The 22818-nt window shown below is 42.5% G+C and overlaps 5 protein-coding genes across 13 annotated transcripts in view; 3 read left to right on the top strand and 2 right to left on the bottom strand.

Annotated features, from left to right (window-relative positions):
- The window catches only part of capn1b (calpain 1, (mu/I) large subunit b), a 28265-nt gene extending 26922 nt beyond the window's left edge, over positions 1–1343 (top strand). For all 4 annotated transcript variants that reach the window (XM_088934034.1, XM_088934033.1, XM_088934036.1 and 1 more), the window contains one exon: positions 173–1343. In XM_088934034.1, coding sequence (XP_088790160.1) covers positions 173–199 — 27 coding nt within the window. In that variant the 3' untranslated portion in view covers positions 200–1343. The remainder of the gene's footprint in view (positions 1–172) is intronic.
- Positions 1344–4305: 2962 nt separating this feature from the next.
- Positions 4306–5578, bottom strand: mrps28 (mitochondrial ribosomal protein S28). The gene has a single exon (XM_088933615.1). The coding sequence runs from the start codon at positions 5576–5578 to the stop codon at positions 5000–5002; it is 579 nt and encodes a 192-aa protein (XP_088789741.1). The 3' UTR covers positions 4306–4999.
- On the top strand, positions 4712–13063 carry sde2 (SDE2 telomere maintenance homolog (S. pombe)). 2 transcript variants are annotated; one of them, XM_088933614.1, is made up of 8 exons: positions 4712–5637; positions 6183–6373; positions 8578–8695; positions 9766–9877; positions 10294–10463; positions 10687–10792; positions 11831–12197; positions 12369–13063. In XM_088933614.1, the coding sequence occupies exons 4-8, from the start codon at positions 9777–9779 to the stop codon at positions 12579–12581; spliced, it is 957 nt and encodes a 318-aa protein (XP_088789740.1). In that variant the 5' UTR covers positions 4712–5637; positions 6183–6373; positions 8578–8695; positions 9766–9776; the 3' UTR covers positions 12582–13063. The 2 variants fall into 2 exon arrangements, with proteins under 2 accessions (XP_088789740.1, XP_088789739.1); XM_088933613.1 differs by lacking the exon at positions 4712–5637 and having other exon boundaries at positions 6324–6487.
- mrpl14 (mitochondrial ribosomal protein L14) lies at positions 10956–18749 on the bottom strand. Of its 3 annotated transcripts, none has more exons than XM_088933616.1 (3): positions 17566–17830; positions 17014–17090; positions 10956–14675 (listed from the first exon to the last, which is right to left on the bottom strand). In XM_088933616.1, exons 2-3 carry the CDS (start codon positions 17082–17084, stop codon positions 14309–14311), a joined length of 438 nt encoding a protein of 145 aa, XP_088789742.1. In that variant the 5' UTR covers positions 17085–17090; positions 17566–17830; the 3' UTR covers positions 10956–14308. The 3 variants fall into 3 exon arrangements, with proteins under 3 accessions (XP_088789742.1, XP_088789743.1, XP_088789744.1); XM_088933617.1 differs by having other exon boundaries at positions 14045–14675; positions 17714–18749; XM_088933618.1 differs by lacking the exon at positions 17566–17830 and adding an exon at positions 17478–17528 and having other exon boundaries at positions 14045–14675.
- Positions 17946–22818, top strand: part of tmem63ba (transmembrane protein 63Ba) — a 59358-nt gene continuing 54485 nt past the window's right edge. For all 3 annotated transcript variants that reach the window (XM_088933612.1, XM_088933611.1, XM_088933610.1), the window contains exon 1: positions 17946–18085. The gene's annotated coding sequence lies outside the window, so the exon portion shown is untranslated. The remainder of the gene's footprint in view (positions 18086–22818) is intronic.

Raw genomic sequence — 22818 nt, 5'->3', positions numbered from 1 at the left:
TAGGAGCCCTGAGCCCTCTGAAGGGGGCGCTAGAGAGCTAGATCACAGGGAGTTCTGTGTTGTCTAACATTCCTAAAGCCCCGCCCTGATTTTCTTTCTGCTGACGTTATGCAAGACATGAGGTGTGTTGAAACGCCGAGTTCTTATCTGAAACGTTTTTTCTCTTCTCCAGTGGCTGTTCATGACCATGTGTGGTTGAAGATACCATGTGTCTCCCAGAAGAGCTGCAGTATAAGGGCCAGTGCATCCTTCCTGCAAGTGCCTCCCCCATGAAGCATTGCACCCAACACCTTTTTACAATTTCTCCATCCCTCTACTAACCCAAAGATACCTGCCTGTTTATTCGTCGAAGTGGCCTGAGTTGGGCAGGAGCTTCTGTTGTATAGCCACAGAGCACGTCTGCTGTTCTCTCTCTGCCTGCTGAACGAGTTATTTTCATATCATAACTATGCAACCGTCCAAAACATTGGTCTAGAAAGGTTCAGTCACAGTTCAGAATATACTGAAACCGTGAGGTCCTGTACAAGTCAAGCCCTCAAGCCTCTCCATTTCTGTACATAGTGTTGCCTTGTCACATAATGCTCTCACTCCAATTTGCAGAACACAAGACACAGTTTAAGACTACAGGAACATACAATTAGGACACTTGATTTAAAGTATATTGCCCTGGTTGGAAAGGTTATTAACTACTTGATATTTATAGCTTGTCTATAAAAACAAGAAAAGGGGTCCAGTAGAGAAGCTCTTGAGCAAAAGGAAAAGAGAAGGGTGTTCTGTGTAGGACTGGATGTGGCTGTTTGCTATAGTAATTATATCTTTGACAAAATGACAAAACTAACATTTTGCTGGCGATTTTGCATAAACAAGACTGATTTTCAGCCTTCGTATAGAGAAAAGGCAGCTGTATGCTTCAAAGACAAACTGTGACTGTTTTGTAGAAACTAATCTAATAAAATATAGTAGATTATGAATCTGTTGTTTAAAACATGGCAAGGTATATAAATTGATTATGTATAACATTATACATAATATAACATGATTATTATTAACAAATTATTAATCATAATATTGATTATTGGAATTAATGAGGTACAGGAATGGAAAAAGGTTCATTCATGTGTATTTATAAAATTGGAAAGTAAAATTGATTTAACCCAGTTCAGCAATTTTTAGTCTTCTCTCACCACTATTAAAGTGCACCAGTGGACAATGATATGCAACACTAAAGCCATATATCCAATATATGCAACACAAGTCATGGAGTATAAATTTTGGTTTGTTAACATTTTTGTATGATTTCATAGGCAATTAAATGATATGTTGTTGCACGATCAGGATATGCAGAATGTTTCTCGGCTGCAGTTTTTGAAGTGACGGTCTACATATTAAGGAGCAATCCCACCACTAGGTGGTGCACTGTCTGTTTCTGCCTGTTGGTCTCATTTCCTTTTGGTGGCTGAAGCTTGTCATGGTTTTAAATTGTATGCTGAGCAACAACAGAAACTTCTAACTGAAACATATTCACAAGTTTCTTATCTGACGATGTACACACTAGGCAAGTACACTGACAGTTTATTGACATAATAAAGTTCAATGTGCTGATTGCAACTCACAACTGACAACCCACTGGTGGTGGAGGATTGCACAGTGCACAGTGGTGGTGGAGGGAAGTCCCCATTACCTGTAAAGCGCTTTGAGTGGAGTGTCCGGAAAAGCGCTATATAAGTGTAAACCTTTTTTTTTATTAACAATTGTCATCAACAGATCAACAGGGTGTCTACTATGAAAGTCACAAGCTGCTAGTGTGTGTGTCCGCTGTTGAAAGTAATACAAGCCTTAGATCTGACATGCATGCTTCTGACGCGGTCTTATGAGGCTCTGTTCCATTCGTCTCGTGGAGCTTTGACAAGCAACTGTCCGTTCACTAATCTCTGACTTGAGATACCACATCCTCCCAGCTCCTACAGAGGTTCACCAGCCTGAAGCCTAGCAAGTAGAGTTTTCACAGCACACCTGTCATGTTCTCCTCTCGCAGGAAGCCCTTGTTACATGAGTGGAATAAGGCCATGCTTTATCCTTTCCACTGATCCAGAACTACTACTGCAGCCATAAAACCAGTGTAATTCTGGAACATGTTCAAATCTGAACTCTTATTTTTCTTTCAGTTTTATGAAAAGGCTTTCTGCCATATAAGAAGTTTATTTTGCTGTGTGTTTTTTTCGTAAGTGTTATTCTTTACATTAGCCTCACTGTTTACAGGTGTAATTCTACTATTTAACACTTCCCAAGCAGTTCTGTGCCTTCACGTGGGAACTTATTCAGTGGGTAAGCTATTGACAAGAGTGCTCATGCAACTTGAACAGTTTGTCTGCACAGGACAGAGACACACAGGGATGGTCCACCTGCCTCAAAGTGCGTCTCTTATTTGCCACAGTCAGACTCTTGTACTGGTTGTGTCAAAATATTCTGGTTAAAATGTCAAATTTATTAAACCAGTACTAATCGCTTTAAAAAGAAAATTGCACTAACCAGTAGATTTTCCCTATTTTGCACTTTAACCTTGTATTTTGATGAGGATTTCACCAGGCTCCTCCTCTCAAACCCTTGCAAGTTATTGCTCATTGTCTCATCTGTGTAAACAGTACCAGCCCTCCTATCTACAGGACAGCAGAGAAACAGAACTACAGTAGATGAGGTTGATTGGTTGGCTGAATGGCCTCCAATTATCTGTGGTCTTACTGACAAATGACATGCAAAAAGGAGGGAGAAGGAACAATAAAAGAAAGACACTGCAATCAGTTTTGACCTATGGTACACCCATTTCTGTCGAGTGCTATGTAGGCCAGTATGGTCAAAAATAGATCCCAGATGCTATGAAATAGTTCTAACTTGTTAACCTCACTAAAGCTGAACTTTTCAAGTGGGAACATCATATACTGTAAACGACCCTATAGAGGAGCAGGGTGGTAGGTGGGTTTGAATGTGAAATTCAGATTGTAAGGATAGAATAATAACAATAATAATTGCTTGCACTTATATAGCGCTTTTCTGGACACTCCACTCAAAGCGCTTTACAGGTAATGGGGACTTCCCTCCACCACCACCAATGTGCAGCAGCCATAGTGCACCAGAATGCTCACCACACATCAGCTCTCAGTGGGGAGGAGAGCAGAGTAATGAAGCCATTCATAGATGGGGATTATTAGGAGGCCATGATTGGAAAGGGACAATGGGAAATTTGGCCAGGACACCAGCGTCACACCCCTACTCTTTTCGGGAAACACCCTCGGATTTTTAATGACCACAGAAAGTCAGGACGTTGGTTTTACATCTTATCCAAAGGCACCTGTTTACAGTATGGTGTCCCTGTCACTATACTATACTAGGGCATTATGACCCATATGGACTGCAGGGTGAGCACCCCCTGCTGGCCCCACTAACACCTCTTCCAGCAGCAACCTTAGTTTTTCCCAGGAGGTCTTCATCCAGGTACTGACCAGGTTCAGGTTCAGTGGGTTGCCAGTTGTGAGTTGCAGAGTGATATGGCTGCTATATTTTTTATGAAGTTGTGCATGTAGTCCACATTGAGAGGAGCTCCCAGGATAAACAAGAGTGGGTCCTCAACCACAAATCACGTACCATCAATATCTGTGACATCCCTTATTCTATCCTCAAATTGCTTTCCATGAAAACAAGCCCAGACACTCAACATTTCCTAGATGCCTTTTCACACTTACTATGTATTTGGAACTTTTGGGAGCTGAATTTATGTAATCTATGGGGAGTGCAATGTATTCTATGGATGATTTTAAATTGTCTTTCTACTGTCTGGTTTCATGTCCAATTTGAGAATTTTGGTCCACAATGTCTCATAGTTTAAACCAGTCTTTTAAGAGATCGTGCACTACACATGATTATGTTACCTAAATGGGAAACAATTCACACTATGAAAACTATTTGAAAGCATATTTTCAAATAGTATATTCTTAAAATGTCTACCACAACACGATGTTGCTATAGGAAGGCTGTTCCGGTCTAATGATGCCTGTGACATCAAGCTCAATCTCGACTTGTACAAACTTTAAGATGTAATTACAGAAGCATAAAAGAAATGGCTAAATGAGGGAATATTAAGTTAAAGGGGGTTATGTTTTGATTTAAGTGACACTGAACCAGTGCTCAATCTGATGAGCAAACTGCTGCTGACAGCTGTTCTGTTTCATATTGTCTTGCACTGAAAATTGTTTTGCTATGGTGCAAGGGGCATAACTTGTATTCTGAAGGAAATGAGCATGTTTCCAGACGTGGCGATGTGCATTTTTTATTTTGTCATACAGTTACAACAGACCAGTCTATTAAGCTATTTAAATAGCTTATACAACAGTGCTTCGTATCTGGACGGGTATACATTATAACATCTCAAGTTATGTTCCAACAGATCACAAGCTTGGTGTTTACCCATTACTCCAAAGCTTTTTAAGGTCTATAATGATATTGGAAGTATTAAAGAGCATACATAAGATCTCAGCACCAGGGGTAAGAAGGACTACAATGTCTTCACGCTTACAGACATGAGCCATGTCACCATTTCTCTCAGGTGAGGTTATTTACAAGGGTATCTTGACTACCCCTGGCCAAGAGGAATGACAGAACACATCACATCGTAACTTACTGTAACAGGCGTGCTAACCAAGGGGTGCTGTGAAGGAACTGATGTTTTCTCTTTATTTTTTTTACAAACAAAATGTATAAACACACAAGCCGTTCTTCAACAAAATTACGAAATTAATTGTGGATTAAAGAAAAAAAACCGCATTGTGACCTCTGCAACACTTGTCCATGCACATCAAATACACGTCGAAGGCAAAGAGCTACAAAACAAGGTGAATTACCGCTCTAGGTTCGAGTCTTGTCCTGAACAGTTTAGACAGATACTTTTTTAGTTGAGCAAGACCCCAGCCAACAAGTCTCTGGCGGTCTGTCTTAACAAGGATGGGGCCTATTCCTTTGGCTTTGCCTCTCTGCCCTCCAGCAGCCCCAGCAGAACAGCGTCAGCCTCCAGCAGGGTGGTGTCCGTGTTGGCCCCCAGGAACCGGGAGGTGAGCTCCAGGTCCACCAGCCTCAGCCGGACCCTGGTGCCCCGCTGGTACTTCTCTCCGTCAGCGGCTGGCCTCTTGCACACGCAGTGGAACTTTCCTCCGAAATCAATGTACAGATCATCATTGACGATGTGAAAGATCCTGCCCAAAACTATTTTATCTTTTGCAGGTCCCGTCTGCAGAAGCGGAGAGTGTCTCAGGAGCGAGGCAAAAGATTTCTCCTTCTTGGATCCAGGAGACAGCCCGACTGCGCCGGCGTCCCTCCGCTGCAGACCGGAGTGGAGATCGAAAGCGGCCGCGAAGCCGCTTCTTGGCTTCTCGGGCCCTGATGTAACCTTCTCCTTTTCCGTCCCATCTCCAGAGTCACCATTGCTGTAGTGACTGTGTTGAAAAACACTCGTAATCACGACGCGTCCCCGTGAATGAGCCCAACAGGCACCCCTGCGCAGCGAGCACACCGCCCGACACAGCGCCGCCATCTTGCTCACCTCGGCGACTGAGGCTGGGCGATGGGATTGTGGGACAGCGAGTTCTCCGGGTACAAGGCTGCAGTATTGTTTTATTATTGTGCAGGTTTCAGTATTGCGGTACTAATGTCAGCCCTTTTAAGTTAATCTGTCTACATGCTAAAGTGTTTCCATACTGTGTCACAAGAATATAAACATATACTAATACTACTAGTCATTAGTTTGAATAACAGAACTTAAAACCATGTTTTGCTTTTTATATAACTTTATTGTCATTCCAAAAGTTTGGAAATTTGTCTTTGGTATCAAATGAAAAAACAACAAAAACGTTAAAAACAAACAATAGTCCAAGCTATACAACAACACATACACACATCTCACTCTGTCCGTATTCTACTATCATTACATTAATCCGACAGCTTCATACAGCTCACTTAGCAGAGTGTAATACACCCTGCACAGGGAACAAAAGATTTCTTGTATATATTTGTATACTATTGTTACATAGCCCCGAAACGCTTAGCAATTTTCACAGTCTTCTACTCTGTCGTAATCCATACCTAGACTTTTAAAATCTCTTCGTTAAATCGCTAAAATGTATAATAATGTTTTCAAGGACCATTATTCAACATGGGCTCATAGGCGGCGCAGAATTGAGGCTGAAGGAGTCACGTGACACGAGGCTTGGCATTCGACCGGGTCGATCTGTGACGTCACGCGGTGACGCACTTCTCTTACAAGAATTTTCCGGAAGAAAAAAAAAATTCCGGAAGCAGAAGAGCTGTGTTGTGTTCAAGATAGCGTGAGGTACTGTTGAAGATGGAGGTGTTTGTGTGTGATTTCTCATGGCAGTCTTATAGTTTATTTCTCTCTCCCGGCGCCTCTGTTGGGAATTTAATACATCTCTTTTCTGAAACGAAGGTGAGTAGTCCTGTTTTTGTAGTTTGTAATTATATTTTGAACTACAGAGCTAAGTGGCGAATATATTGCGCCAGAGCACAAATAATATTTTATGTATGTCCCTCATTAATTCGTCTCTGTACTTTTTTCAGTTTTAGAGTATTTTCTCGTGCGACTTTCTGTCACAAGCAGTTTCCTTCCATTTCCAGAACTTTTTTTTTAGAATATGCTCAAAGTTCAAAAGATTTGGGTTCAGTTCAAAAGTGATCAAACACCTAGCAGTTGACGTTTAATGTAGGCAAGTATAGGTTTTGTATGCAGGCAGCAGGACCTTGAACTATAACGACAAAATCGGAGAAACTGAAAAGAGGCTACTCAAGAAAACCACTTAGGCGTTTATGTTGAAACAGCATTTACATCTTGTAGACAAAGTTCGAAAGTACGTAAAAGGGAAAACAAGATGTTAGAATATGTTGTTAAAAATGTAGAATGTGAATTAAAGGATATTATAAAGTGTAATGCAGTAGTAAGATTAGAAAGTAAATCAGAAAGATTGCTGCTCTGGAATCAGTCTAGAGAAAAAAACAACAGATAAATTCAGGGGGCCTAAGGGAATGTCCTACATAGACAGACAAGGAATGAAACTGTTTTAAGATTATTAGAGAACTCAATAGAACTATTCATAATTCTCAAAGATACTGACAAACTCAACCCATTTGATTTCAGGAAACAACATGAAAGTGCTTTTCGAAATGAAAACGGTAGACACTTCTTTATACAGTGTTGCGGGGAGTGGAACTGGCTGCCCAGACATGTTGTTGAATTCGATGCACTGGCTTCTTTCAAGAACTGGTCAGATGGGCTGACTAGCCCCCCTCTTACTTGAAACAGTCATGCTAGATGACCTCCTGGTGCTCTGGTTTCCTCCTACAGTATAAAACACACTGTTAGGTTAATTGGTTTCTGGGAAATTGCCCCTGGTGTGAGTGTGTGTCTGTGTTCATGCCTGTGTTTGCCCTGCGAAGGCCTAGACCCCGTTGCTTTAAGGGATAGGCTCAGCCACCCCACGGAACCTTGTAGTGGATAAAGTGGTTCAAGTTCAAGTTTGTCATTATACTCATGTACAGGTATATGGTATAATGAAATGCTATTTAGCTGGCTCTCAGATTGTAAGCAGTACAAAAAAAACCAATACAATTGTATAAGAAAAGAAAGAGACAACAGGCAATGTGCAAAACAACAACAGGTAATGTGAAAAACAACATCAGATGTGGAAAATCATACGTCAACAGAATTAAATAAGGATAGAAAATGATGGGGAGTTAGCTTCTTGACATGTGAGGTAGAGGTAGATTTCAATGTGTGTTTAAGTTTTGATAAAGAGAGAAGGCACTGTGAGGTTTCAGATCGTAGGTGAGAGAGGCTGGGAGTTTAATAGCTTGATAGTGCGGGGATAACAACTGTCTCTGAGTCTGGTAGTCCAGTCCCATTTTCCAGATGGTAGAGGGTCATACAGTCTGTAGCTGGGGTGTGTGGGGTCTTTGATGATGCTTAGAGCTTTCCTCAAGCACCGTCTGTCGTAAATGTCCTGGATGGATAGGAGAGCAACCCCAGTGACGGACTGGGGAGTTTTCACCACCCGCTGTAGGGCTTTGCGGTCAGCAATACTGCAGTTGCCATACCACACTGTGATGCAACCTGTCAGTGTGCTTTCTGTAGTGCATCTGTAAAAGTTAGTGAGGGTCTGGGGAGATATCTTAGCCTTCTTCAACCATCTTAGGAAGGACAGGTGCTGTTGCGCTTTCTTAATCAGACAGGTGGTGTTGAGAGACCATGTGGTTAGATAATGGATGGATGTTCTTGTGTTTTTAAGATTATATTAAAACATGCAGTGTATGTTGCACAATTCTAACAAAACCATGTTTTTTTAATTCAATTTAATTTTGTTATTTTCTAGTTATTATGCATTTATTTCTTATTTTGAGTTCTCTTGGTGTGCTCAGCATTGAGGGAAACAGAATCTGCTTGTTTGCTATCAGATGGCTTTGATCAGTTATGTTATTTTAGTGTCTTTTAGTCCTTATTTTCAGTGGAGTCTATGTGTCTGGTAGGGTATCCCTGAGACTGATTTCTACGTTAAGAGCAATGGGCGACTGGCTGACCAGGATGAGAGGCTGTTGCCTGGACAGGTATATCGTTTGGAGCCTCGGCTCTGCGGAGGGAAAGGAGGTAGGTAACTGGCCTTCTATTATTATTTAACAGGACGTATAACAGTAGTATTAGTAGCAAAGTTCTCACTCGATCCTAGAGACTCATCAGGCCAGAGTTCCTGTTGGTTTCCATAATGTTAAATACTCTAAGAATATGTATATGTAATAATTGTTGTGTATTTGAGAGCAAGTGTATATGTTTGTCATTAAATCTGTAAAGGACTTTATTTTGCAAACTGTGGAAACACATTTGCTCTTGTAATGCAAAAAAAAGGTTTCTCAAACCTGTTCTTGTTTTACTCTGCAGTTGGATAGAGGAATATTCTCAGTCTTATTAATGCTATATTTCTAAATGCCAGAGAACATTATGCCTCTACATCAGGGGTCCCCAGATTTCACACACAACTCAGTGAAATTGTTCCATATATGTAGAAACTGTGAAAAATTACATACAGTATTATTGCAAAATGAAGAAATCATGTAGATCAACAATTGAAATACCTTTAAATACCGTTAAATACTTGCTTAATGGATCAATTACTTTCAGGTCTTAGGAAATTGTTTAAAAGAGGTGATTTGATAAAATCATCATGGTTTGGGCTCTACAAGACTACTAAAGTCCCTACTATATGAATTGGCTTCATCACTCCATTCTGCTCCCCACTGAGAGCTGGTGTGTGGTGAGCATACTGGAGCACTATGGCTGCCTTCCCATTATCCCATCATGGGGCTGCACATTGGTGGTGGAGGTGAGTCCCCATCACTTGTAAAGTGCTTTGAGTGGAGTGTCCAGAAAGGCACTATATAAGTGTAAGGATTCTCTTTTTTACTCATTTCCTAGACCTTGACAAGTTGTTTCCTGCAAAGCTTCTGTTGGGGATACTTAGTGACACATAGAAATGAACTCTGTGTAAAGTAACTGAGAATTCTCATGAAAGGGTTTGCAATGAATTAAAGGACAATTAATAGAGGCCACTGTAGCTCTGTGGTTTTACAGGAGTGTTCTAGTGGTTTCCTATACTTTGATCAACACAGCATTTCTTGTGAATTGGTTTCACGTATGGTAATGAGTGTGACTGTGTGTGACAGGTTTTGGGTCTATGCTGAGAGCTCTGGGGGCGCAGATTGAGAAGACGACAAACCGTGAAGCCTGCAGGGATTTGAGTGGGAGGCGTCTTCGAGATGTTAATCATGAGAAAGAGTAAGTGGTTGTTGTAATGCCCGTCTTTAATAAGGGTACATACTATAGCTATAGTAGTAATCCATGCAGTAATCAGTTTTCATTGGTTTTTTTTTCTGTTTTTAATGCTAAAATGTACCAGATGGCTCCTGTAAAAATGTGAGATTTAATTGCCAGGAAGAGAGCACATGAAACTGATGAGCATGAGGTCTGCAAATGAGAGGTGGCAATTTGGCCTCATCTGCTGTTTGGTTTCTTCAAAAGGGGTCGTGTAACATTTTGGTATCACAGCTGGGTGGCTTGTTCCATGCTTCCAGCACTCTTTGAGTAAAGAATCACCCTTTGCGGTCACCAAGTCCTGTTAGGGCCATGCAGGTGTTGCAGTCAGCCCCTGTGAACTGCCAGTGGTGACGGTGTTGGCACTGTGGCTTGTGCAGGATGGCCGAGTGGCTGAAGAAACAGGCAGAGCGCGAGGCAGAGAAGGAGCAGCGCCGCCTGGAGCAGCTGCAGCGCAAGCTGGCCGAGCCCAAGCACTACTTCACTGACCCCACTTATGAGCAGCAGTGCCACGAGATGTCCGAGCGCCTGGAGGACTCCGTCCTAAAGGGTACTCCCAGATTGTCCTGGTACACTGTCACCTGTGTCCACCTGTGTCCTGTGGTTCCCCTGGCAATAAGGTTGCCTTTGCCAATGTCTCTGGGGATTTTGAATATTTGAGTTGGGTCCCCTCACGGTGTTCTCTGTTCAAGACTAATCTCAACTTTCGTCATTGTATTAGTTCACCCAGAGCATGTCCATTAGCTACACTGTGCTTTGTGTTCCGTTTGAAGGTATGCAGGCATCTTCTAGCGGAGTGGTGAAGGCAGAAGATTTCTGCAGTCGAAAGAGACCCACATCAAGCAAACAACAGAAATCACGCAAGAAGATATGTTTTTGGTATGACCTGACTGTTAAACTGAAACAATTGTGTGCAAACGTGATCCCTGCGGTAGCTGGTTCTGTGAATGATTTGCTTCATTTAGATCAGTTTTAGTATTTTTCAAGGTCTTCATGCATCATGTTGCTTCACAAGAAACATCGCTCAAATTCACAAACTTCATTTGAAAGTGACTGAAATCTTTATTGTTGCAGGCTCACTAACATTTAAATGAACACATTTAAATCAAATGTTAATTGATTATGATGATTAACATTTATCATCAGCAGAAAAGCGGCGTTTCACAGTGGAAGTCAGTCTAATAGTGTTTGTGGCCACTGGAAGCAATACAATCTGTGATTCATGCTTTGCACCCGGTTGCAGATGCTGTCTTGTGAGGTTCTATCCCATTTAACTCAAACCCTACTTTAAAAGTCTGTTCACTGGACTCAGAGCTGCTATGTGATAGCTCATAATGGGTAGTAGGGTACTTTTCTATGCAATGTATTTGATGATCAATATACTTAGAAAACAGAAATATATTTAGATTAGAAAATCTTAAAATCAGTGATTGTACAGGACTGGACAGATGAGGGCCCAATATTGAAATATTGTAAATAAGGGCAAAATGATACAGCTTAGCCATAAAATGATATAAATAAGTGACTTGATGCAATGTTCCATTTTGTCTAAGTCTACAATTGTTTGTAATTGAAGCCTTTTTAACTTGCATTCAATAGCATTAATTTCTTGCTTAATTAATATCACGCCTTAACAGCTCTTTATATTGGGGATAGTTGCTCCTGGTTCTGGAAAGCTATCATGTATATGTTTTACAGTGACTTTAGATTTAAAAATGCTAAACCCTTGTAATTTAGGCTGATCAATAATTGTAGCTAACCACTCAGATTAAGTGAAAAAAAAGTCTGATGGCTCTGCAGGATCACTGAAGATTTATTTAGGGTTTTATATAAACTTAGTCTTAATTACAATTCTGTAGTCATCTCAAAATTGTAATTCTGTCCTATTGCACTGTGCTTGCCTACTACTACCTGCAGGACAGGGGTGGATGGGCTGGAGGAGCTGGGGAGTTCAGAAGATGACAGTGATGCAACCGAGGAGGAAGGGGACTCTCCGTCCACCTCTGGAGTGAGCTCAGGTGCAGCAGGCAGCCCTGCTCGGAGAGGTCCAGCCCAGTGTGGGGTGGAATCCAGCTCCACCTCCAGCCCTGAGCCTGCATCCCCCCAGTCCAGCCCGGAGCAACCAGAGAAGGAGGCCGCAGCAGAGCTTCCAGCTGAAACGGAGACGACCAGGCCAGACGCAGAGTCCACGGGAACGAGCAGCAGTGCAGTGGAAGAGCAGGAGGAGACCCAGCCCATAAAAACAGCACACGCAGAGTCTGAGCGCAGTGCCACGCAGCCTGCTGTAAGTACACGATTATTTCCATCGTATTAATTTTGAGTTCACTGGAGGATTTACTGCTGTCATACCCAAAATCAAGTGTGGATGGGATGTAGTGCTTCTAGCCTTTTGTTCTATTCTGAACTGTAACATGACTTGTAGCTTTTGACTAATCACTTATCTGTTCCTAATTAGGATGAGGGGCCTCTGGATCTGCTGCTGTTCAGCAGTGTGACAGAGCTGGAGGGGCTGGGCCTGGAGAGGCTGAAGATGGAGCTGATGCACCTGGGGCTGAAGTGTGGGGGTACCCTGCCGGAGAGAGCAGCCAGGCTCTTCTCTGTTAGGGGCCTGGCCAGAGAGCAGATTGACCCCAGCCTGTTCGCCAAGCCTGCCAAAGGAAAGAAGTAGGCTGGCGTTAAGCTCCTGGTCTGCAGGGAATGGCAGGTGCACTTTTGGGGGAAAAAAATGACTGTTCAAAGTGCTAATAATCAAGACCATTTCCTTTCCCTATTTAACAGTATTTCACATCCACCTGTGATGTTATATTGTGTTCTTATTACTCTGTAATGGATTCATTCAGTATTTTTATAGTGCTCCAGTAAAAATGGCCTAATGAATGATATTGGAAGTTGTGAATGTGTGATGCTTTATAAAATCATGGCAGACATGAAACATGTGAGACTTCAGCAGTAGGTCTGTACAATGATTCCAAAGGGTAATTATTCAACTGATGGGTTGGTTATAGTACCATTATTAGTACCATTGTGTACTATATTTTTAAGCCTATATCTGTAAATTCTTACAATGTTACCTTTACTCTTGTTTGATTGATGTACACCTCTGGCTGTTTTTCAGGTTTAATAAAGTTAACATTTCAGATAATAAATAAATTTGACTATTTACTTAATTTTGTTTGTTTTTCCTTTGATATAATACATTTTTTTTCATTTCAGTATGCTTATGTTACTTTATTGCTTTCTGTGGTTTTAAAATTAATGTCTGTATTTAACCACCTTTTTCAGTAGTTTCTTTTATATTGCGAGCCTAAATATAAATGTCAAAATTACCTGCTCATTTGTAAGCGCTTGAGCAGTTTTTATCCTGACTACATTAGTGAAATAATTACCTTCATGTCACTTGCAATCTTCCAGTTTACCAACACAAGATTCCACATACTGGAGACAGTGCCTTTTGTTCTGTTGCTCCAGGACTTTGAAAGGATCTCTCAACCTATACCTGATCGTGCAAGTCAGTCAGCACTTTCAAATCCTGTACTTAACACTTGCTATTGTACTCTAGTTTTTAACTACTCTTTAATGTGTGCATCTCTTGCCTAAGAATGGTGCTGTATAAACTGAATGCCAGAACAGAGCTGTGGAGACCAGGGCTGCTGCTGCTTTGTGCTGCTTTCTTTTTGGAGTTCGCATGTTCTCCAGGAGCTCATGTGGGCTTTTGCTAGATGCTCCATTTTCCCCACAAACACACGGCTGGTTTATCTGCAACGGTCAGGCATGCCATTCGGGGTGCAGTTCCCGATAAGATGGCAATCCGGCATAAGATGGGGAAAAGCCCTGGATTGCCAGCACCTTTACCATGGATGGATATAACTGAAGAAATAACATTGTAAAACTTATTATTTTGGATAATAAAGTCAATTACACTTTTTACTAAAAAGTAATCTAAAACACGAAGGCCTCCTAGTGGTAATTCACTCCCATATGCAATGTACGGAAAGGATATCTGAAAGTAGATTTCAACAAAGGCCAGATTAAGTAAAATGTTATCTTAAATGTTAGCAGCTCAGCTGCCACACAGGCAGCTGCAGAATAACTCTCCCTCAGCTCCCAACTTGAAAAATCAGTCACACTGAAATGGACAAGCTTTCCCTTATTTTATAAAAGTCATGATTCCATCAATATTTCACATGTAGTGAGCTCCTGTTTAGCTCTACAACACTTAAAAAGTTCCACTCAATCTGATGAAGCTAAATTCCTTGGCTTGATTGAGAAGAGTCTATAACCCAGAAAGTTTCCTGGTTTTTATTTTTATTCAAAGATCCAAGAGTCGTTCAGCCTGCCTCGCCCTTAACCAAACAGTGCTTCTAAGTCGTAGTAAATCAGCCATCAGCCAGTTTATCACACAAACTTGTTGGCGATGGCCAATACTTTGGAGTACTCTCCTTCAAGCTGGCGCAGGTGTGTGGGCAGAGGCACCTTGATTCTGGTTCCGGTCGGGTTCCCGTTGTCTTCGATCAGAACCACGTTGTTGGAATCGAAACGGGGGGTCATCCGTGACCCCGGCATCTTGTGGCCAACAATGAGCGCTTTCTTCTTCTGCCCTTTGATGGCGAGAAGGATCTTGTCCCCCACTTTGCCAACACCGGATTTGTTGTAGACATGAATGCACCTCGGGGGCCGGTGATAGGGGGTGTTCCCCAGCGGGCTGTTGTCCACCACACGCACGCAAGTCATCTTCTGAATGGCAGCACAGGTTGCAGAGAGACTGGTGGGGAATGTAAGGGAAAAAAATAAGACTGCTCCTGTCTAACAGGTATTACAAGCTGTGTGCTCTTATGAGCACAATTCTGATCAAGCCGATAAGCAACTTAATACAATATTTTGACTTTGTGAGCCGTATGTAAATCTACTCAACAAGAATGTTGTAATATCCAGTGCTTGATTTGGGCTTGCAGAGGAGTCAGCAGCTGAAGAAACCTGGCTGCTATCCAACAGGTCTGTATCTGCGTGCAAGTTAGGCTGGACAGACAACTAACAAATTCAGTACAATGAATAGTAACAACATGCTACATGCAAAGTGCAGTAATAAACACTATCAATATGAAACAGGCTGCACTAAACATGAAGACAACCTGTGAAAATTGTTTTTCTTCTCCAAGAAATCGGGGGAACTGATAAAAAACAGAAATACTTGGATGTCCCACGTATACAAAAGTATTGGGACCAAAACCTAAAAATCTGCATTTTCCTGTTGTATACACAGGAATTGAAATTCACATAAAACAAATTATTCTGAGTTCAAAAGGTCACCTTTTATTTTTAGGATATATTTTGCAAACACAGATAATACATTTTCAACCAAAGCATATGTTGTGTTCAGTACCCCAACATTTAGGTGACCATAAGTATTGGGACACTTGACTTAAAGCAAATTAAAGAAGTGAAAAAGTCTGAATTTTGTTGCAAACCCCTTGCTTGCAATAACTGCGTCAAGCTTCTGTCCCACTGACATCACCAGACTTTGTTTTTTCACAAAGCTGTTGCTTGTTGGTCAGGCTTTCTGCCTTCAGTCTCCTTTTGAACAAATGAAAAGCGTGCTCAATTGGATTCAGAGCTGTTGACTGATTGGACCAGTTTAAAATGTTCCACTTTTTCTGTCTGATGAACTCCTGTGTTAAGCATGCAGTATGTTTCGGGTTATTGTCCTGCTGCACAATGAACTGCAGCCCAATAAGTCTGGTGCCATTTTTTCTAACATTTGCAGACAATATCAGTTTCTCTCTGAATTCATCCTACTGCTGCCATCTTCAGTTAAGTCATCAATAATGATGATGGAGCCTGTTCCAGGAGCAGCCATACATGGCCAAGCCATGATACTCCCTTCACTGTGCTTTACTGATGACGTGGTAAGCTTATGGTCATTGGCTGTTCCCGTTTTTCTCCACACCTTTTCATCACTTTGATAGATGTTTATTTTGGTTTCATTGGCCCATAAAACCTTGTTCCAGCACACTGTGGCTCATCTCTATATTTTTTTGCAATCGAGTTCTTCTGTTCTTGCTGCTGATGAGAGGCTGACACCTTGCAGTACAGCCTCTGAACTTTTCTTGGTGAAGCCTTCTGCAGATTGTGGTACTCGAGACTTGCATCCAAACATTGGCGATTATTTTTTGATTTCACTAAAAGTAATTATGGTTTTTTTCCTTTACACTTATTTTTCTGTTATTCACTGCATTTGTCTTTTTTGGATGCCCTCTTCTCTGCCTTTTCTTGACTGCTCCAGTTGTTTAGTTTATTCTTAAGAGCATTCCAGATGATTGATTTTGCAAGTCCAAGAGTCTTAATTTTCTCTGATGGTCATTTTCTTTCCTCTCATTTTCAAAATGTCCTCCTTTTCTATCATAGTGAGTTATCTGGTCTTCACGTTGGTTTTTTTTCTGACTAATTCAAGTGAAAGACTACAGAAACAGTTCCAAAAGACCTCAACTATGCCTAGACCTTCACAGCTTTTTTATGTGTATGAAATGTATGGAGCTTGTAATCCACTGGCAATTACAAAACCCCTGTAAACCTGTTTGTCCCAATACTTATGCTCATCTAAAATATGGGGATTGAAAAAAAAAGTGCTATTGTTGTAGAATGGTAAAACATTTATGAATAAAAATACCTATAGGATTTGAAATCCAAATTTCCTTAGCGTACAGCTATAATGCACTTATTTGAACTCTTGTCCCAATACCTTTGGAGGGCACTGTATGTAGTACAATTGGCACTCTACAAATCGAAGAAGGTTGTGTAAATTCAGTTCACTTCTAACACTGATGAGAAAGTTACTCAGTTTTGGTCACCGTGATGCAAAATGTGTACTGCGACTCTAGAAATTAGTTCCAACTGGAAAAGTATAAATTAATCTATTGGAATAATAGCTGATCCGAAAGATATGCTCTACATAGACTAATCGGACGATCCGAAACGATGTCCCTGAAAAGAGCTGGAGAAGGTATGCTCCGAACTTTGTCACAATCTTGAAATCTGCTGCAAGTAACTTTATTCGAGTTCGTTATTTTTAACCATGAAAAAAGGTAGCTAATAAAATACAGTACCTGAAAGCACTCTGCTGTAATTTTCCAGACGCCTGCGTGAGAAGCAAACCGACTCCCTTCACCAGTGTCATAGCTGCCTGAAATAAATAGCAGAAGCACATCAATACAGACAACCCTGTACCACAATGATCCAGCGGGCAACACTCGACACAATTCAGCCGACCATTACGAATAGTACATAACAGCAAATCAAAGCAGCTTCTTTTTAAACACGAGAACAGGGTCAACCGACTTCAGCAAGCCGTGTTCTACACAAATTACCACTTTCTTTCATTTAAACTATTTTGTGTAGCTATTCTCCAAAAGACAGGTACAGTTTAATAAACTTCCCATCGCGTTTCTATTAGAAGAATCGTGCGTTCAATTAACTAACACTTATTCATCACTGCTGTAACTCTTCCCGTCGCGTTTACATTGTCTTTCGACCCTATGGGACTTGAGACTATTCAACCCCGACGACTCACAGTAAGAAGAAAGCAATGCTCTACAGTCAAGAAATTGAAAGTGCAGTAAATATTAAGAGCTTTTGAATACGATCTCAGCACAACATACCCTTTCCCCCGCTCCACGCCGCAATGTCACGGCTAGGGTCTGAGGCTACGTCACCAACACGCGACGAGCACAGCAGGGTAGAACCAGCTGGGGGTGTACACAATCCTGTGCGAACATGAATACAACTGATCTTAGAAAGACCACTTACAAAGTCATTTCCATTTTTATTTCCTTATTCAAGCTGTGTTATTTTGTATCACAACGTCGCCGAAACGCGTAGTAAACACCACTCCCCTCGAGTACGCGCAGCGCACTTCCGCTGTTCAGTGTCGTGCGCAGGCACGTACCCACGGGCGCGCGCTCAGTGACGTCATTGGCCACCCCTCCCCCTCCCACAGCTCATTCCCAGCCAGGCGCGTCTTGTCCGCCGCAGTGAGCGACCAGGGTGATGTGGGAGAGAGCGTTTTCCTCTAGCGCGACCCCAAAGCAAGTGGATTTCTGAGGGATTTATTCTGCAGTCGGGTGGAGCGAGGGGTTGGGAGCTGCGCCCCAGAATTTGCCTCGCCGCTGTTATTCCCAGGTAGGAGAGAGAGGGTTGTCTGTGCGCGTCGGAGGCGCTGTTGGCGCAGCGCTCCTGCTGCAGGATTCCCACTGTACCGGCGGACCGGCCGTCACGCCTAAGACCGCAGCGTTACTGTAGACAACATGCAGCTGTTTGATTGTGTATTTTACGACTGCCGAACAGTCGATCTACTACAGCTTTTGCCTGGGTATTTAATATATACATATGCCCGTACAATATGGTATATATAAATATCTTTATGCACTGGGAGAGATTGTTATGGCATGTCCTGACACGATCTGATCACGAAATCGCCCTGCCGTCCTCGCTTCCAGCGACACCACAGTAATCCCCTGATCAATGGCATGCCTGGCGCTGAAGGATCTGCGCTGCGCTGGTGCGGGCACGCGTGGGACTGGGCTGGAGCGGGTCCGGCTCGGCCCGGCCCGGCCCGGCCCAGCCCAGCGCTGCGGGCAGAGGATCAGCTGACCTCTGCCTTACATTCCTCCTTCCAGGTAGTGCGGTGTGCCTCAGTCACGGTTCATTTCTTCCCCGATACTGTTCCTGCTTACAGCATTTGGAGTCCGTCGTCACCGTGAGCCATAATGCTGTCTCAGTCCTGTGGGAAGGCGTGTATCGGGCGATTCGTTGACATCGGTACATGATGATCACAGTCTGTGCTGGTGCCTGCTGTGGGTCGGAGGGGTGGCTGGCTAGTGGTTGTGTGGCGTGTGTGGTCTGCAGTGTCCACAGTGTAAATGAACAGAGAAGTTTCTTCAGGGACGATCCTGATGGCATTTTATTAGAAGTTATTGCTTCTTTCGGTAGCGAGCTCCGCAGTTATAACGAAAGAGAATTTAGGGCTGTTAATCTTCACCCAGACTAAGGACGAGGTTCTCGGATTCAGCGACCAAGAGAGGCTGGCTCTAGCAAGCCCAACTAGGGTTGAGTGGCCTCTCCTTTGAAACCTTTTCTGTAGTCTGAAAAATTAGACTGCCAACAAACAGTCCAACAAGAGCTTGAAAGTATCAGATATGTAAAACTCAGGGTTTTCAATTTAACTAAAAACACAAAAGATAGTGTTATAAAACTGTTAAACATAAATCATTCTTACTACAAATGTACTTGTTGGTGTATGAAACGAGATTGGAGTGCGTGTTCTGCTAAATCACACTCCACGAGTGAGTCCTGGTACTGTTCAACACAAGCAGTGTTTCACCGGTGTTAATCCGCAGTAGGCAGGTTAACGCTAATCCCCTTGCGTTGGTATTATAGTTGTAAAAATAGATAATCAGATGGGCATGGTGGTGGAAAAAATGCCTAGAGAGTGGTAATCCAAACAATCAGTTTTATTCTAATATAGCACTTTTCAATACAGAGCGTTCCTTCACAAGTCAGTTTGCAATTGTATATATTATACAATAAAAATACACCCTTCAGAATATCTGCTCAGTTGTCCGAAGGTAGGTCTGAGACGTACCGTTGGAATATTTCTTGGTTTGATCTAGAGGGAATCTCCTCCTTCATTGTAGCAGCGAATCAGTACAGGTCGGACTTGAGTCAGCTGCATATCTGGCAGACAGTTTATATTTAGCAGGTTTTGCCTGTTTTGTTTGTAGCTACTGCAGTTAAGTTTTTCGTGGCATCGCCTCCAAGAAAACGATTGGTTTTACTCCTGTAATGATAAAAGCAGAGCAAATGTCACAAAACAAATTTAAAACAAATTCCCGTTAATCTATGAAAATGACATTGGGCATTAACATCAAATATGGAGGCCTTTACATTGAGTTGTAATTTTTTTATTTTTGGTTATTTTTGTTGGGAAATTCTTGAAAAGCAGGTGAATTATGCATCTAGTAACAAAGATTTGGCTGTTTGTTTGCTCATTGTCCTTTTAGTTGAGGGAATTAAATAACTCGATCAAATCTTTTGTCAGTCATTACCGTGGTTTCACGCTGTTTTTCTTTTTTTATAAATCTCTTTCTCTTAACACGATTCACAAGGAGTCCTTGAAGAACTGAAGTGCCCACCTGCGTGTGGTCTATGGTCTATAATCGGTGGCATTATCATGGCAGAATCTGTTTCCAGAGCACAGCCCCTGTGCCAGAGAATAAGGGCACGTCCGTGCACTTTCCCGGCCCACTCAGAGCAGGGGCTGAGCTCGGACACATTATCCCATTATACCTTGTCTCCGCTAGACTGGGGTCTATAATTAGATCAGGGCATCTGATGATCATACGTCTGTGAACGCGGTCTATGACAGCAGGGCTGCAAGGGAATCGACAGGAACACATGCTTGAGCTACACTCACACTGCAGCATAAAGTCTGTTGAGCACTGGTGCTGCTCAGGCAGATTTCTTGTTATCCTCACAAGTGCTTCACTGCAGTGGACATTGGGAAAATTTGGAAGACTGAACTTGGGGGGCAGGGTGGGAGTCGAAAAGAGGAACGCTTGCAGAGCAGAGCACTGGCTGCCTCTGAGATTGTGTGGAGTTAAGCACAAGCCGCAGTGGTTTGTGGTTTGAAGAACAAGGTTTGTAAAAAAATACAAAACCTCAGTTAGGTTCAAGCAGCTTCCAGTGGTAGCCGAAGTCTGGCGTACAGTACGTGGAACACATTTCTTCAGGTGCAGGACTGCTGTGTCTCTGCTGCCTTCCCCTCTGCTTCTCTGCCTACTGCAAGCCCACCTGGTTGGGTCACATGTCAGTACCCACGCTCTGGCCTCATCAGTGCCACTTCTCTCTGGGGCTGCAGGAGTAGAGCATGCGTTTGTTAAGAGAATGAAAAGCACAAAAGAGATTGCTCAGATCGGTTTGTCCCATACTGTTTCTGGAAGTCAGGGAGTGCCCAGAGCTCGCTGTGGGCGTGGGGCCGCTGGTGTGAGATGAAGCCATCCTGCTGTTCTCTTTGGCAGAACAGGCTGGCCTCCCCGGCTGCTGTCGGGCACTGCGCTCAGGTGGCTGTGTCTGCTGTGTGTTTGTCGTTTACAAAAGGCGTACGTAGCTATCTTGTAAACCAGTTTCATTTTGCTTGGGTGCTGCGATCACCTCATTTTTGTTCCCTGGATGACAAATCACAGTTGCACAACCTCTCAGCTGAAGGGCTGTTTTTGTTTTTGAGACAGACCAGTACACTGATCCACATTTATTCTACATTTTATTTATTTGCTGGACAGAATTCCTTATAAGCCGTGCTCGGCAGAAGCAACTTTAGTTTTAAGAGTAAATATGAAAACCTTTTTCTTTGTATTCATCTAAGCAAAGAGCAGTTACGTACACCTACCATAGGGGAAAATATTATGACATTAAATCAATTTTCATTTGTACAACAAACTGACCATTTTTTTGGAACCCCTAAAAATAACTAGTTGTTTTCAAAATATTAACTATATATTTTTAAAGCACAAATGATAGGTTCCAATTACCAGTCATTGCAGACTGTTTGAAATTCCACGCTGCCTGGGGCCTGCACTCTTTCATCAGGGATAGAGGTCGGGCTGCTGTGGGAATCGGGGAAATGGTTAAGGGTTCGGGTTTGAGTGAGGGTTGTGCTCTGGGACGAGGCGGTTTCTGGTGCTCAAGTCAGGACCGTGTGGACGTGTGTGGAGCAGTGTGGGCGGAGGCTGGGCCCTGGTCACACTGTACTGCGCCCATGTGCTGTAGTCTTTTGGAGAAGTAGCTGGATGAGCTTTTGGGATCAGTCAGCTGCTGAAAATGGGAGCGTTCATAAAGTGAAGAGTTTTTATAATGTTTTCTGTGTGCTAGATATCTTTATGTTTAAAAATCAAACTGCTTGGGCTTAACAAAACGCAGAAACATTTTGGACGTTTTCTCCCAGGGCTTATTTGCCTGCTTATGGTACACTGGTTCAAAATTTCAGTTTAGGGTAAGTGTTCTCCCAGCAGCTGTTTAAAAAAAACACTCATACAAATTTTCTTCACTTGAACTGTGACAAGACTGAGGTTGTGCTACTCAGCACCCCCCATCACCTACGTAAAGACAGTGCATTAACCTGTCTGTGGACGGGCACTGTGCTTGACTTTCAAGCAAAATGGAGGAGTTTAGGGGTGATATTTGATCCTGGCTTAACTTTTGACCCTCTAGTTCCGACTATTGTAAAAACATCATTCTTCCATCTCAGAAACACTGACTGTCTACATCCTATGTTGTCTTCCAAAACATTTTCTTCTCTAGAATTGATCACTGCAAATCTCCCTATTTGCTGGGGTATCTAAATCCACACTGACCAAACTCCAATATGTTCAGAATTGGGCAACCAGAATCCTGTCCAGGTCATGTGTAAGTGATAATATTACTCTGTCCTGGAGTCCACTGGCTTGCTGTCATGTTTTGTGTTGTCTTTAAAATTCTCATGCTCATCTATAAGGCTCTACATAGCTTGTTACCTCAGTACCTGTCTGACTTATAGCTCTACTTTCATTCTCACTATCTGACTCTGCTCTCCTGTATGTCCCCAAGCTTGTATAGAGTCTATGGGTGAGAGGCTGCTTCTGCTGCGTCCCAAAGCTCTGGAATTCTATCCCCAAGGATATCGGAGTCACCTACCATGAGTGCATTGAAATCTAGACTGAAAACCCTCTCCTTCAGAAAGGCCTTTACTTATTTCGTGTCTGTGTTTGCTCCATTTTCTAAAGACTATGTATCTTCTGCTGCTGTTCTAAAAGTTTGTCATTCTTATAACTGCATTCTGTTGTTGGAGCTATTGTTTACACCTATTGTAAAGCACTTCA

The sequence above is a fragment of the Atractosteus spatula genome, chromosome 15 (assembly GCF_055471065.1).
Source record: "Atractosteus spatula isolate fAtrSpa1 chromosome 15, fAtrSpa1.hap1, whole genome shotgun sequence".
Lineage (NCBI taxonomy): Eukaryota > Metazoa > Chordata > Actinopteri > Semionotiformes > Lepisosteidae > Atractosteus > Atractosteus spatula.
The sequence above is the reverse complement of the archived record's forward strand: the minus strand, read 5'-3'. Positions and strand labels throughout refer to the sequence as shown.

Coding starts and splice junctions, on each gene's coding strand:
- mrps28 (XM_088933615.1), bottom strand. CDS start 5,578: ATGGCGGCGCTGTGTCGGGCGGTGTGCTCGCTGCGCAGGGGTGCCTGT.
- sde2 (XM_088933613.1), top strand. CDS start 6,386: ATGGAGGTGTTTGTGTGTGATTTCTCATGGCAGTCTTATAGTTTATTT. Junction 10,464..10,686: donor GGAGGACTCCGTCCTAAAGG/GTACTCCCAGAT, acceptor TTCCGTTTGAAG/GTATGCAGGCATCTTCTAGC. Junction 10,793..11,830: donor CGCAAGAAGATATGTTTTTG/GTATGACCTGAC, acceptor TACTACCTGCAG/GACAGGGGTGGATGGGCTGG.
- mrpl14 (XM_088933617.1), bottom strand. CDS start 17,084: ATGACACTGGTGAAGGGAGTCGGTTTGCTTCTCACGCAGGCGTCTGGA. Junction 14,676..17,013: donor TTACAGCAGAGTGCTTTCAG/GTACTGTATTTT, acceptor ATTCCCCACCAG/TCTCTCTGCAACCTGTGCTG.